The sequence below is a fragment of the Cherax quadricarinatus genome, chromosome 2 (assembly GCF_038502225.1).
Source record: "Cherax quadricarinatus isolate ZL_2023a chromosome 2, ASM3850222v1, whole genome shotgun sequence".
In the NCBI taxonomy this organism is placed as follows: domain Eukaryota; kingdom Metazoa; phylum Arthropoda; class Malacostraca; order Decapoda; family Parastacidae; genus Cherax; species Cherax quadricarinatus.
This window is the reverse complement of record NC_091293.1, coordinates 60,075,767-60,091,836: the sequence shown is the minus strand read 5'-3', so window position 1 is coordinate 60,091,836 and position 16,070 is coordinate 60,075,767. Positions and strand designations below refer to the sequence as shown.

At 42.7% G+C, this 16,070-nt stretch overlaps 1 protein-coding gene across 2 annotated transcripts in view; it reads left to right on the top strand.

Annotated features, from left to right (window-relative positions):
• The window catches only part of LOC128701247 (probable RNA-directed DNA polymerase from transposon X-element), a 36,121-nt gene extending 20,988 nt beyond the window's left edge, over window positions 1-15,133 (top strand). Inside the window, exons 1-2 of one of the 2 annotated variants that reach the window (XM_070088554.1) lie at window positions 6,280-6,797; window positions 8,665-15,133. In XM_070088554.1, the coding sequence (XP_069944655.1) occupies window positions 12,804-13,865 (1,062 nt within the window). In that variant the 5' untranslated portion in view covers window positions 6,280-6,797; window positions 8,665-12,803 and the 3' untranslated portion in view covers window positions 13,866-15,133. Of the gene's footprint in view, window positions 1-6,279; window positions 6,798-8,664 lie in introns of those variants that run through there. The other variant, XM_070088551.1, reaches the window with a different exon arrangement.
• Window positions 15,134-16,070: the final 937 nt, after the last annotated feature.

Genomic DNA, 16,070 nt, shown 5'->3' with positions numbered 1-16,070 from the left:
TATCGTAGAATCACTGAAGAAGGTACATTCTCCCCTCTCTCTTCCTTCTCCACTTTGGTACTCTGCTATGAGTTGTTTCTTGAATTCTATAGTCTTTCTCACCTTCTGTACCAAAGGGCTGGCACAAGTACAGTATTTTACAAGTACACTGAGTACACCATGAGTACACTGAGAGACAACACAATAAGTGTCAGGGACCCAAGACTGTTCAACTGCCTCTCGGCATACATAAGGAGGACTACCAGTAGACCCCTGGCTGGTCAGTACCTGACCAGCCAGGCTGTGGTTTGTACATCAGTTTGTGTGCAGCCAGCAGTAACAGCCTGGTTGATCAGACCCTGAGCCACCACGAGGCTCGGTCTCAAATCAGGCCGCGGGGGCATTGACCCCCAAAACCCTCTCCAGGTACACTCCAGATATACCCCAAATGGTGCTCCCAACTTTATATCACTCTGTAATACATGTATACCCTTACCTCACCTATGGTACAGTGGACCCCCGCATACCGTTGGCATCACATAACGTTAAATCCGCATACTGATGCATTTATCGCTAAGATTTTGCCTCGCATACCGCTAAAAAACCCGCTCAACACTATTCGTCCGAGACGCGTCTAATGTGCAGCCTGAGCCAGCCTCGCATGTTCCGCCGGTGGCATTGTTTACAAGCCAGCCTCCGCGGTAACATCCAAGCATACAATCGGAACATTTCGTATTATTACAGCGTTTTTGGTGATTTTATCTGCAAAATAAGTGACCATGGGCCCCAAGAAAGCTTCTAGTGCCAACCCTGTGGTAAAAAGGGTGAGAAATATTATCGAAATACTGTGGTACCATGGTCAACTGCTGATGCTGCTGCTGCTGTAGCACTGTCAGCTGCTGCTGCAGCACCGTCAGCTGCTGCTGCTGCTGTACCACTGTCAGCTGCTGCTGCTGCTGTAGTACCATCTGCTGCTGCTGTAGCACCATCTGCTGCTGCTGTAGCACTGTCAGCTGCTGCTGTATTCTGTCAGCTGCTGCTGTAGCACTGTCAGCTGCTGCTGCTGCTGCTGCACTGTCAGCTGCTGCTGCTGCTGTAGCACCATCAGCTGCTGCTGCTGCTGCTGCTGTACCACCGTCAGCTGCTGCTGCTGCTGCTGTAGTACCGTCTGCTGCTGCTGTAGCATCGTCTGCTGCTGCTGTAGCACTGTCAGCTGCTGCTGCTGCACTGTCAGCTGCTGCTGCTGTAGCACTGTCAGCTGCTGCTGCTGCTGTAGCACCGTCAGCTGCTGCTGCTGCTGTACCACCGTCAGCTGCTGCTGCTGCTGCTGTACCACCGTCAGCTGCTGCTGCTGCTGTAGTACCGTCTGCTGCTGCTGTAGCATCGTCTGCTGCTGCTGTAGCACTGTCAGCTGCTGCTGTAGCACTTTCAGCTGCTGCTGCTGCTGTAGCACCGTTGTTGGTGTGGCTTATTGAGAATACCAAGAAACAATTAACCCCAGAGGGTTAGCCACCCAGGATAACCCAAAAAAGTCAGTGTCATCGAAGACTGTCTAACTTACTTCCATTGGGGTCCTTAATCTTGTCTCCCAGGATGCAACCCACACCAGTTGACTAACACCCAGGTGAACAGGGAAAAATGCCTGGAACTAGTGCTCATATTGGTGAATTTAAAGCCAGCAAAGGTTGGTTTGAGCGATTTAAGAATCGTAGTGGCATACACAGTGTGATAAGGCCTGTTCTGGAAGAAAATGCCAAACAGGACCTACAGTACTCAGGAGGAAAAGGCACTCCCAGGACACAGTGTCTCTTCAGTCATTGCTGCATCTTCAATAAAGGTAAGTGTCATTTATTCTTCATTTAGTAGAGTAGTACATGCACAATATATATTGTGCATGTACTACTCTACTATTGTGCATGTATCCTTCTCTTTGTGTGTAGATATTTGCTCCAATAACTCATTACAGTTGTGACCGGATGTGGAAGTGTGAATTGCTCATTACACTATAATTTGTTCATGATTGTAGCCATGTATAAACGTAAGTAACCATTCTACAGAATTCATTACCTTTGTAACTTGTGAGCTCATTACCTTTGTACCTAGTTCAGCTATCAATACTTTGGGGGCCCAGTCCCTGGACCCATTACGTACCTCTGTAATCTGTAAATACCTTTGTAACTTGTCATGATTGTGACCAGACCTACCTGGAGTTCATTACCTTCGTAAATTGTGAGTTCATTACCTTTGTAAATTGTGAGTTCATTACCTTTGTAAATTGTGAGTTCATTACCTCTGTAACTTGCTCAGCTATCAAAACTTTGGAGTCCAGTCCCTGGACCAATTATTTACCTCTGTAATCTTTTGACTACCGCCCACAGGATGGGTATGGGGTGCATAATAAACATATTAAACTAACTTTGTGTGTAGGAAAATGTATATTTCATGTGGTAAAAAAATTTTTTTTCATACTTTTGGGTGTCTTGCACGGATTAATTTGATTTCCATTATTTCTTATGGGGAAAATTCATTCGTATAACGATAATTTCGCATAACAATGAGCTCTCAGGAATGGATTAATATCGTTATGCGGGGGTCCACTGTATTTGTGCTTGGGGATCAACTATGGCCAATCACCTTAAGCCTTTAATAGCTCAACAAATAGCTGTGGTGCGGATGATCACAAACTCCTGCGCCAGACAATACACCCCACCACTCTTCAAGAGCTTGAACTTAATTATTGTGCCTTCTTTATATACAGAACATGTATGTGCGCCGCCGCATGCGCTCGGGTAGTGTACCCTATGCTATGCCCAGGGGACGGAGTACATCCCGTAGTACATCCCGGAGTACATCCCGTGGCCCTACACCCGTTTTAGGTAGTGATAGTGAGGATGATGTGGCTACACTTGGCATGGATGGGCCACAGACATCAGTGGATGGTGTTAGTGGGGCTGGTGGTGGTAGTGGCACCGCCATGCGTGACTCGCTGTGCCACGCGGGAACCCACGCTGCTGACTCGTCAGTTCAAGGACAAAGCGGAGCGTCACCCACCAGCCCGCCACAACCACCCGTACAACCAGCCTATGATGTCCAGTATCCACCAGCAAACCGTATCTGGGATTGGCAGCAAAATCCCAATTTTGTTCCCAGCCCTCACCACTTTGATGACTCGCAAAGTGGAATTCTACCTACCTGTCCCCTTGGAACCACGGCCAATGAACTGGAATTCTTTGAATTATTCTTTGACCAGCCATTGATGGAAACTATTGTCAGGGAAAGTAATAAGTATTTTCAGTACACCATGGCAAATACGATCTTATCACCACAGTCAAGACTACACAGGTGGAAAGAGACGACTGTTGCAGAAATGTATTTGCTTTTTGCAACAATAATGCTTATGCCTCACGTCTATAAGCATAATATAAAAGCATACTGGTCCACAGATCGGCTAATTTGTACCCCATCCTTCAGTGAAATAATACCAGTGAACAGGTTTATCTTACTCTTACGTATGTTGCACTTCTCTGACAAAACCAGGCCTGACAGAAGTGACAGGTTATACAAGATTAGAAATGTTTTCATGTATCTCAAACAAAAGTTCAGGATATACTTTTATCCATTCAAGAATCTTGTAATTGACGAGTCTTTGATTTTGTTCAAAGGTAGACTGTCATTCAAGCAGTATATACCGAGCAAGAGGAACCGCTTTGGTATAAAATTGTTTGTACTCTGTGATTGTGACAGTGGCCTGGTGTTGGATATTGTTGTATACACGGGTAGTAAAACATTGAAAGATACCAAGATGTTATTGGGTATATCAGGTGACGTAGTGAGAAACATGATGGCACCTTATCTTGGTAAGGGCCATACATTATATACTGATAACTGGTACACAAGCCCATTACTCAGTGATTTCATGCGAGTGAACAAGACAGATGTGTGTGGCACAGTGCGTTCTAATCGTAAACATATGCCCAGGCTCAACGCAGGTGTTCGTGGTGATGACGTGCAGGTGTTTACTGCCAATGACATCATGGCATTACGGTGGCATGACAAACGAGATGTCACATTGTTGACAACCATTCACCGTAATGAAATGCAAGACAGTGGCAAAGTTGATCGAGTGACTAATGAACGTATTCGAAAACCAGTGACAGTGATTGATTATACACAAAACATGCGCTTGGTTGACAAGTGTGACATGCAGATTGGTTTTGTTGACTGTGTTCGTAAGAGTTACAAGTGGTACATGAAACTTTTCTTCCATCTCATGGACATTTCAATGCTGAATGCATATAATATGTACCAAATAAAGACTGGTAACAGACCACCGTATGGTGAATTTTGTTTGTCTGTTGTCAGACAACTCATAATGAAGTACCAGGTAACAACACCTGCAATACAACATGGTCCTCGAATTCATCACAATATACCCAAGCGTTTGAGAAGAGAAGGTGATCATTTCATAATACAGCTTCCTTCAACTCAAAAGAAATTTGCTCAGAAGAGATGCATTGTCTGTGCACAAACAAAACGACGGCAACAAAGACGCAAAGACACTCGGTTTATGTGTGAGGAATGTAAGGTGCCTCTGTGCATGGTGCCTTGTTTGAAGGAGTTCCACAAGCTCCAGCAGTTCTAAAACCATGTCCAGTGATTGTAAATATGTAAATATATGATAGAACATTAGTATTATACAATATTTGTGCATGTTTATTGTAATAAACAACAGTGGTAAACAATAATATGATAATAACTTTAGTGCGGTTATTGTGTTCAATACAGTGAGTTTATATATATAAATTATATACAGTATTGGTCTCTCAGGCCCCAAATGTTAGTAGGAATAGAAAAAAATTGGAAAAGAAAAGAAAAAACAACTAAAACAACAAAATAATATAATACGCGTATGTGGAATTCGTCGATGTTGCCGCCACCACATCATTTTCTACAAACTTCTTGGCACTGTATCTCGGTAAGTACTGATCAGATTCTAATTTTTTTTGTTTTATTACCTTCACAAAAATATGCTCTTTAATTCTGTAAGAAAAAATAATTTTTTTTTTTTTCAAAATTTCTTGGACACTGGTGCGTGACTTCAGATTTTGGCCTTGGACCCTGAAAGGGTTAAACACCAATATAAACCCTCTGCTCAAACTTTTCTTAGACAGCTACAACAGTACACACAGGTATAATATAAGGCACAAAACACTTTTTGACATCCCTTGTGTCCATCTCACACTGCAATGCACATAAAGGGCCCGAAGATCTGGAACTTTTTGTCCGAACCAGTAAGAGGTCCTCTGCCCACAAATCAATTTAGGCCTATACAGTAAGGCCCCGCTTTACGGAGTTTTGCCTTACGGCATTCCGCTAATACGGCAATGTCAAATTATGACCAAAATTTGCTATACGGCAAGCGGTCTTTTAAATACGGCACCCCCCACCTGGTTTGTTTACATTTTCCGTGACCACATCTATTATGTCAGGAAACTTTCCAAAATTTCAAGTGTTTTAAAGTTACTGCATATTTTATATGTACTCTGATAATTATACTTAGTGTACCTGTACCTAAATATACTTAAACACTGTGCTGGTGTGCAGGTACACATTAAAATCGCTAAGTCTCTCTCTACTCATGACGCCAATACTACGTAATAATAATCACCCTTGGGCACACTAAATGTCTTATTTTACTTCAATATAGGCATTTTCATTAATCCATCTATGATATTTTCCTCAAAATTATATATGAAACCCATTACATAGCATATAAACATGATACATACACTCACAGAATAAAAATTGATGTAAATATGAGATTTGTTTACAAAGCAGCTGTGTAGATAGTGTCGGAAGAATTACGTTTTCTCTAGTCAAACACTGGGGGGTAACTGTAGAAAAATATTCTTATCGTATGCCTTTATGTATAGCAATTCACGACCCTTGTGGGTTTAGTGCTTTTTATAATTAATAATTATTATTATTAATATTAATAATAATAATATTATTATTATTAATATTAATACTAATAATAACATTATTATTATTATTATTATTATCTTCATTCACTCTAAAAATGGTGTGTTTCTGTTTGTTTATTCTGAACTAACTTGTACACAATGTAAGAGTATTTGTATTGTGAGGTAATTATTATTAAAATAAAAAAATATTGAGGTAAATGTTTTACAAACTATTACAAATGGACGTGAATGAACTAAAAGTAGACACATATTAATACGCATTTATTTCGCCTGACCAAGTGATCGTCCACTACCTGTTCAGTTTGTGTTCTTACATTGTCTCAACTCTATCTGGTTCTCTCTCTCGTTTACTCTTTCGTTAACTAGTTGGCTCTCATTGACGAAGGCGTCTAAGGTTAGCTGTAATAAAAAGAGAAGTCGTAAGCCTCTTGCTTTAAGTGCCAAGTTAGAGGATGATGGTGTGCCATTCTGATTTTATTCAATAAACACCCTGCCACTCACCTCTCACATTAATATTAATATTTTAAGGTAAGTAATAAGTGTACTCTGTGTGTATTTTACCTTTTATTGTGTTTTTAATGCCTATTTCTATTGCTAACTTAATATAAGTTAGTGTAAACTTGTTGTCTGGCATTTATTGCATATTTTATATGCTCTGATAATAATACTTGTGGAGTCGGGTGGAGGGACAACATTACATTTTCTCTGTTCAGCATCAGAGAAAACGTGTATGAATCTGCATTTGGTCCAGCCACTCCCCCACTCCGCTTTTGTTTACAATTTTCAGCATGAATTATTCATTACTTGTACCTTCGTTTATGATGGCATCTAAAGGTAGTTGTTAGATTCAGTGAACAAGGCATGTCGATGTTAATAATATGGCTCTGGGCCACAGTGTAGGTAGCCGGTAGGTGTAGCCCAGACTACACCTACCGGCTACCTACACTGACTTTATACAAATAAATACTGCTCACCTCTCTTCCCATATTAAGACTACACATATTTTAAGGTAAATAATGAGTGTACTGTATGTGCATTTTACCTCTCTGGGATGTTTTAAATATCGTATATTAAGTATGAGATGGGGAGCCAGTGCTACCTACACCTGGGCTACCTGCACCTGACTTCCTACAAATAAGTACTACTCACCTCTCTCCCTAAATTAAGATTACAAATACTTTAAGATAAGTAATGAATTTACTGTGACTGTATTTTACTTTGTGTGTTTTTAATGCCTAGTTCTATTACTAACTTAATATAATTTATTGTTAAACTTGTTGTCTGGCATTTATATGCATTTATAAATGGAAAAAAATGGAGTTCTGCCTTCCAGCGATGTCTGCTTTCCGGTGACAGCCTGGAACCTAACCCGCCGTATAAGTGGGGCCCTACTGTACTTAAAAATCATCTCATCTCTCAGTAATAACCATACCCACACTATGCTAATCACTAACCAGTTTTGAAGCAACTCTCCCAAATATTTTATTACCCCTTATCTATTAAACCGTTTTTACATACCTAAAAATGTACGTTTGTATCATAAATTGTACTATGTACTTCATATTACTAATAGAGTAAAATATTGAATGCATTTGAAATTTACCACTCTTTACCTGTCTCGACTTATGTAGTCTTTAAGTATGTATTAGATTAAGTCTGCCCGAAATGCCCCGGCATGATAGTAGCTTTTTTTGTTCCAATCAAATTATGAATTGTAAACATACATTGCAAAGAAGGGAGTGTATGAAAGTATAGTAGTACCAACAATCTTATATGGGTGTGAAGCTTGGGTTGTAAATGCTGCAGCAAGGAGGCGGTTGGAGGCAGTGGAGATGTCCTGTCTAAGAGCAATGTGTGGTGTAAATATTATGCAGAAAATTTGGAGTGTAGAAATTAGGAAAAGGTGTGGCGTTAGTAAAAGTATTAGAGGGCTGAAGAGGGTTTGTTGAGGTGGTTTGGTCATTTAGAGAGAATGGATCAAAGTAGAATGACATGGAGAGCGTATAAATCTGTAGGGGAAGGAAGGCGGGGTAGGGGCCGTCCTCGAAAAGGTTGGAGGGAGGGGGTAAAGGAGGTGTTGTGGGCGAGGGGTTTGGACTTCCAGCAAGCATGCGTGAGCGTGTTAGATAGGAGTGAATGGAGACGAATGGTATTTGGGACCTGACAGTCTGTTGGAGTGTGAGCAGGGTGATATTTAGTGAAGGGATTCAGGGAAACCGGTTATTTTATATAACTGGACTTGAGTCCTGGAAATGGGAAGTACAATGCCTGCACTCTAAAGAAGGGGTTTGGGATATTAGCAGTTTGGAGGGATATGTTGTGTATTTTTATACATATATGCTTCTAAACTGTTGTATTCTGAGCACCTCTGCAGAAACAGTGATTATGTGTGAGTGAGGTGAAAGTGTTGAATGATGATGAAAGTATTTTCTTTTTTCAGATTTTCTTTCTCTTTGGGTCACCCTGCCTCGGTGGGAGACGGCCGACTTGTTGAAAAAAAAAACAAAAAAAACATTGTAACCTTTGCAAAGAAATAAACTTTTGTTTTGTTTGTTTTGCTTCAGTGAGTAAAAGGACTGAAGAACTCTACTAATGTTTGAAGGGAATGTAGTCTATGAGATTTAGAGCTGTATGAATTGTATTCAACCAATAATTATTTCTAGAAATTTTCCTAATGTATCTTTTTTTTTTTCTTAAACAGAAGTTGCTGAAGTTGTGGCATTCTTACTCTCTGACAAGAGTAGCTTCATGACCGGTGCCTCTGTGGAGGTGACAGGAGGACTGGCAATGTGATTGCTGTGGAGGCAACAGGATAAATTTGTACATAACTGTATTTTTTCTTGAAGCATACTAATTGGGAAAGGGAGCTGATTATCAAACTGCAAATTCTGGAGCAGAGAACTTTCTCAAAATGACTAAACATCACTATAATATATATTTCTCCCAAGAGATGAAACAGTTAACCAAAAAAGGCAAAATAATGCATGGCTCACAAAAGGTTTACTCAGGTCAATTTAGAAGAAACATAATAACATGAGATACAGATTAGGCCTAATTTCTAAGGAAATAGTAAAGAAATACTCTTCAGCCCTCACAAGTATTATAAGAAAATCAAAGAAACACTACTGTTCCACTAGATTTTTGATAGTTAAATAAGTTAGAGTGGTAATGAACTATGTACATATACCCAAACTTTGCAGGCCAGTCCCAGGACTCATTATGTTCCTTTGTAATCTTTTGACTACTGCCCACAGGATGGGTTATGGGATGCATAATAAAGATATTAACTAATTCACTAGATTTGATTTTAATAATTGCAAAGGAGATATAAAACAAACTTGGAGAACACACTTCCAAATTGTAAGATGAAAAAATATCTTGAAGCAAACAAATAACACTCGACAGCAATTGAACCCCTCCCCTCTCAACTTTTGATACTGTAAATAACCTCTTCAAGGGGTGCTCCTTGGCGTGGTGAAGAGGCTCTTGGTCTGAGGAATTACACCTGTTGGTCTCCTTCCTCAAACCAAACCTAATTACCTCCCGATCCCCCTTTCCCTATCCCATCCTCCCTTTTTCCTTCCCTCTTCCTCCTCCCTACCCCTCCCTTTTGCCCTTCCTCTTTTTTGCCTTTGGGATTTTTCCCACAGGCACGCTAGTTCCTGGGTAGGGAAAAGGGTACTGGGGTCCATCCCATTCCATTGAAGTTCTTGGTGGTGGTATAGTTTGCCGTGGAATCTGGATCGTCAGGGGATGCCCCAATCCCTCTCCGGTCTCCCGGGGGGTGGCTTTGGGTGTCTTTCAGGTGATGGGTGTATCTCTGGAGGCTGCCTTTCGGATTCTGGGGGCGGTGGCCAAAGGAGATATGCTTTGTGGCGGATATCCGGCTGTCCTCTCTTTTGTCCACCGAGGTAGCTCGGCAGATGTGAGGTTGCTATCCCGGATTGCTGGTTTACTGGCATAAAGGGTAGGGTATGGCACGGGTTCCATGCCGCATCTGTGCTACTTGCAGTACTGAGGTCCTCTTGGGGGCGGAGGGAGATATCTGGCCCTTTCATTCCTCCTAGGAACTATCCCTCCCCAGTCCCCCCTTTTTTTTATTCTTTTTTTATTGTTATTTTATTTTCTTTTTTTTCTTAAAAACAAAAAGAAGGAAGTATCCTAACCATGGAGGACCCAACCCATGACTCCGCTACCCCCGGGCCCCTTCTTGTTACCGCACCCCGTTCTGACCCCGCCTCGTCTTTTGACTACTCTTCGGACACTCCTAAGGCCCCTGTACCTCTTGCTGGTGCTGTTTCATCACCTGCTTCAGGTGCCGGGGTTTCGACTGACTCCTTCGATTTGTCTGACCTCCGCTCTCCTTTGACTATGCTTCCGGCCTCTCTCTCTATGTTGCGGCAATTTTCGAATCGCCAGCCCGTCCCATGTCGGACCAACTCTGGTCCCACTCCTAAACGCCAACGACAATTGCTTGATGATACTTCTTTGCCACCTTCTCGTTCTACTCAGAAAAGACCGACACGTCGTGCTCTCCCTTTCCACGCTCAGTTTCGGAATGCACAATGGACTAAATTCTTTGCTTTATGACCGACTTCCTCTATTGCCTATCTTTCCGACCATAGTATTGGCAAGGCGCTCATATGCCATGTTGGTAGAGATATTTGCTTTCACGCTCTCGAGAGCGGTACCCGCATCATCACTGTCCAGAATGTCACCCAAGCTCGTGATCTTTCTCTTCTTTCACATATCGATACTATTCCTGTCACTATCGAAAAAACATCATTCCCTCAATTCTTGTAGTGGTACTGTTATTCTGACCCATACCATAATCCAACAGAATTTCCAGACATGTGGCATGACATTCTTGAACAGTTGGAACTCCAAGATCTCCCAATCCTCAAAGTAGACACTTACGTCCTTCCTGCCCGCGGGCGGAGACATTACCCTTGCAATGTGGCTTGATTAACTTTTGACAGCCGTGAACTCACATCCTCTGTTTATGTAGCAAGACATCATTTACACGTTCGAAAGGTGATCCCTACACCGCAACAGTGTAGAAACTGCTGGCAATTTGGTCACCCTGCAAAATATTGCACATCTGTAGCCGAATGCCCAGTCTGTGGTGCTGATGACCATTCTAACACGTCTTGTAGTCGACCTCCCTCTTGCCTTAACTGTCATGAGGCTCGCCCTTCTTAATCTCGCCATTGCCAGGTCTACTTAAATGAGCAAGAAATCCGTTGCCTCAAAGAAGCTGAAGGTCTCCCTTATTCTATGGCAGTTTCTCAACTGCGCCTCCAAGGGAGACTGCCCCGTATTTCTTATTCTCGTGTTTCTAAACGTCCCCCCACTTCTGCTGTCCCATCTTCTGCAACTTCCTCTGTGGCTACCCCTCCCATAGTTACTTCTGTCTCTAATTCTTTTGCTGTCCTGGGCTCAGAAGTCCCTACTTCAACATCTTGGTCTGTTCTCACTTCTTCGTGTTCTCCCTCGCAAGCCCCAGTATCAACAAGACCTCGTACGACACCTCCTCCCAATCGTCCCTCTACTTCTCAGAAGTCCAAAAAATCTCCAGTGCTCAAATCTCCTTTAACTCCTCCTTCACTTCTTCCACTTCCAAATTTTACCTTCCCGGTCTCTGTACTTGGCTTTTCCCCTCTCACTGGCTGTTACAAGTGTGGAGGTTCACCCTCCTCCTCGTGCTGTGCCTTCCTCCTCTGTCTCCTCCCCAGTTTCTTCCTCTTCTGCCACCTCCCTCTTCAGTCCCCTCCCACACTTCTTCTCCAGTTCCCTCCACCCTTTCGTCCACCCCTACTTTGGTACAGTCCATTACGGTTCCAGTCTTTACTCACCCTCCTCCTTCCATCTCCAGTATTGTCTCCCATGCGACGTCTTTGAATTCCGAAACACTTGAAGCTATCTTTGAATATATTGCAGAGACCAAACCATCAATGGACACTGATCCACCACCTGTTCCTTCTCTTATCTCTCCTCCATCTGCGCAACTCCTTTCTTCGCAGCGCACTGTTCCTTCGCTGCTTGAACGTTTTCCGCTACCGCTGCACGTGGACTTTTCTAGCCCCTCTAATCTGTAAGTACCCTTACCTGCGGATTTTTGGTATTCTTATCGTTGCCAGTCATGGCCTATTTACAGTGGAATATACGCGGCCACAGGGGTAGTCGGGGTGAGCTTCAGATGTTGCTCTCTCAGTTTTCCCCTGTTGGTGTTTGTTTACAAGAATCAAAATTACACTCTGCTGTTATCTATCCCATCTCAGGCTATAATTTATTGTATTCTTCGGATCCTTTTAGTGATGGGATCTTTAATGAAAGTGCCCTTCTTCTACGCGCTGATATTCCGTACCATCAGCTATTTGTTCGTACTTCGCTGCATTACACAGCAGCCCGTATCCACTTGCATAGGTGGTATACACTCTGTTCTTTGTATCTCTCTCCTTCTCGAGCATTATCTATCCCAGATGTTGCCTTTCTTGTTTCGTCCTTACCGCCACCACTTCTGTTACTTGGCAATTTTAATGCCCATCATTTCTTCTGGGGTAGGGTCTCACTGTGATTCCTGTGGCATTCAGTTGGAGGCTTTTCTTGCTTCCCACCCCCTCCATGTTTTAAATACAGGTACTCCAACCCATTTTGATCCTTGTACTCATTCTCTCTCTTGCATTGATCTCTCAGTCTGCTCTTCCTCTACCGCACTAGGCTGTATAGTCCTTGTGGCTTAGCGCTTCTTTTTGATTATAATAATAATAATCTACCGCACTAGACTTCACCTGGTCTGTTCTCCAGGACTTACGTGACAGCGATCACGTGGCTTTGTAAATGGTCCAAGTCGGACCGAAACGTCGTCGTAAGCTCCTCTCTTCTATGTGCGGGTTATTTGTGTATCGTTCCAGTCACGGTATTGTGCCTTTTTTTGTTATTTTGGCCCAAGCCCACTCCTTAGGCCTCCGAGGCAATCTACCATCCTTCCTTAGGAACTTTTTAACTGACAGACATTTCCGTGTTCGGGTTAATAATGTGCTCTCCCCGGACTTTGTCCAAGCTGAAGGTGTCCCTCAAGGATGTGTTCTGAGCACAAATCTTTTTCTCCTTGCTATAAATGATTTTGCCTCTAGTCTTCCATCCAAAATTTGGTCATCACTCTATGTTGATGACTTCGCTATTGCTTGTGCAGGCGCTGACTGTCACCTCATTACAGTTTCTCTCCAGCATGCGGTTGACCGTGTTTCTAATTGGGCCACCATGCATGGGTTTAAATTTTCCAGTACCAAAACTCACCAAATTACTTTCACTAGACTCTCTGTCATCTCCGATCATCCTTTGTACCTTTATGGCTCACGTATCCCTGAACATGATACAGTCAGGTTTCTAGGCCTTCTCTTTGACCATAGGTTATCTTGGAAACCTCACATTACCTCTCTAAAGGCAACTTGTCACAGCCGGCTGAACCTTCTTAAAACCCTTGCTCATCTTTCATGGGGAGCTGATTGTCAAACTCTCCTTCGCCTACATTCAGCCCTCATTTTATCAAGACTCGATTATGGTGACCAGATCTATTCAGCGGCCTCTCCTGCTACTCTCTCTAGCCTTAATTCCATCCATCACCAAGGATTATGTTTATGCCTTGGTGCTTTTCGCTCTTCCCCTGTTGAGAGCCTCTATGCAGAAGCGAATGTTCCATCCTTGTCCGATCGCCGTGATGCCCATTGCCTTCGCTACTATGTACGCTCTCATGATCTCCGCAATCCTTCCATTTATAGAATAGTCACCGATATTAGTAGGCATTCTTTATTTTTTCGCCGCCCGTTTGCTCTGTCCCTTTTCTCTTCGCCTACATTCGCTCTTCTTCCCTTCAGTTGCCACTTTTTTATGTTCATGTAGCATCTCACTTTTCCCTTCATCCCCTGGGAAGTTCCAGATGTTCGAGTCTGTTCTTTCTCACTCCCTTGCTCAAAAGCCCAACTGCCTACAATAGCTTCCCGCTCTCTTTTTCTTGACCACTTCCACTCTCATTCTCATGCCATCGCAGTGTACACAGATGGCTCTAAGTCTTCTGACGGTGTCGGATTCGCAGCAATGTTTCCAGACAGTGTCGTGCGAGGGCATTTGCTGTCTTTGGCTAGCATTTTTACTGCTGAATTGTATGCCATTCTTGCAGCACTTATCCATATTGCAGCTTTGCCTGTGTCATCATTTGTGGTTGTTTCAGACTCTTTTTGTGCTTTACAGGCTATACAAAAATTTGATACACCTCACCCTGTAGTTCTCCGTATCCAACTTTGGTTACGCCGTATCTCTACCAAGCATAAAGATATTGTTTTTTTTGTTGGGTCCCTGGTCGTGTCGACATACAGGGCAATGAACAGGCAGACACTGCTGTGCGGTCAGCAGCACATGACCTTCCAGTTTCATATAGAGGTGTTTCATTCACGGACTATTTTGCTGTTATCACTACCCACCTTCACACCCGTTGGCAACAACGTTGGTCTGCTCTGCTCAATAACAAACTTCGTTCTATTAAACCGATTATAGGTTGCTGGCTGCCGCCTTGTCATCAGTGTCGAGGTTGGGAGACTACTCTCTCCCGCCTTCTCATTGGCCACACTCGTCTTACTCATGGATATCTCATGGAGAGGCGCCCTGCTTTTCTCTGTGAGAATTGTCAGGTTCCACATTCTGTTAGACTGCCCACTATCAACGAGCATGCAGAATTTACCTCCAACGTCATCTTCGCTCTGCTGCTCTCTACCTTCCCTTCTTGCTGATGGACCCTCCTTTAATCCGGACTCTCTCACTGACTTTTTGACAATAACTGACTTGCTCCACAAACTCTGATGATGATACCTTTAGCACTCCCCTCAGCCCTTTCTACCTCAATCTCTTGCTACCCTCTACCCTCGCACTATCCCCTGCCCCGCTGTTTTCTGTAACCTACTAATCGTCCCTTCCCCCTTTTGCCGCCCAATACCCTCGCTTCCTTCCCTGCCCTGCAGCACTGTATAGCCCTTGTGGTTTAGCACTTCTTTTTTATTATAATAATAATGATACTGTAAATAAATTTGTGATGGTAATTTCGTTGAAGCAGTAGGAACTAATGTAGATAAATGGTTCAGAGAACCAACAAGCTAATAAATTTGACACATGGACAACACTTGAGTATCTTTATTATGGAAATGTTTCATCACACAGTGGCTTCATCAGTCCAGTACAAAGAAGAATGGTGAGGATCAGAAGGAGTTTGAGGTAATCAGTCCCTCAGCCTGGAGTCTATGTAATTTAGTCCATCAGCCTTGATAAGAATAAAGTATATGCATGAAGAAAGTATCCAAAACAGGGGGGATCCTCTCCAAGATATGATATTACATGCCGCAAACTGCCCTTCTCACACTATGCCATTCACTCATTTCCAAGACTGTAGGCGTACCATCGAAGATATGGTACTATGTTCCACAGTCAGCCCTCCTGGCCCTATATCACTCACTTATTTACCCCTATCTCACCTATGGAATTTGTGCATGGGACTCAACAACAATAAACCATCTCAGACCACTAATCACCCAACAAAAGGCTGCAGTCAGAATGATAACAAATTCCCACTGTCAGACAGCACACTCCACCAATATTCAAAACTCTAAACCTACTCACAATACAAAACATCCATACTTATTACTGCACCTACTACATACATAGAACACTTAACTCTGACATAAACCTTCCCCTCAAACATCTGCTTACCAACCTCAACAGAACACATGGCCATAACACAAGGCACAGATCACTCTTTGATGTTCCTCGTGTCCATCGCACGCTATGCAAAAACTCAATGCACATAACAGGCCCTAAAATCTGGAATTCATTACCTGTGAATATAAAAGAAACACTGTCTGTTTATAAATTCAAGTCTCTTCTCAAAAATCACTTACTCACCCACAACTAAATAAATACTGAATAATTGTATCTCATAAATTGTATCTCATAAGTGTTTCTCATTATTGTATCTCATAAATATCAACCTGTGACCCAATCAAACTTTGTTACTATTTAACTTCATTACCTAACAGAATACTCTATTCTACTGATTACACA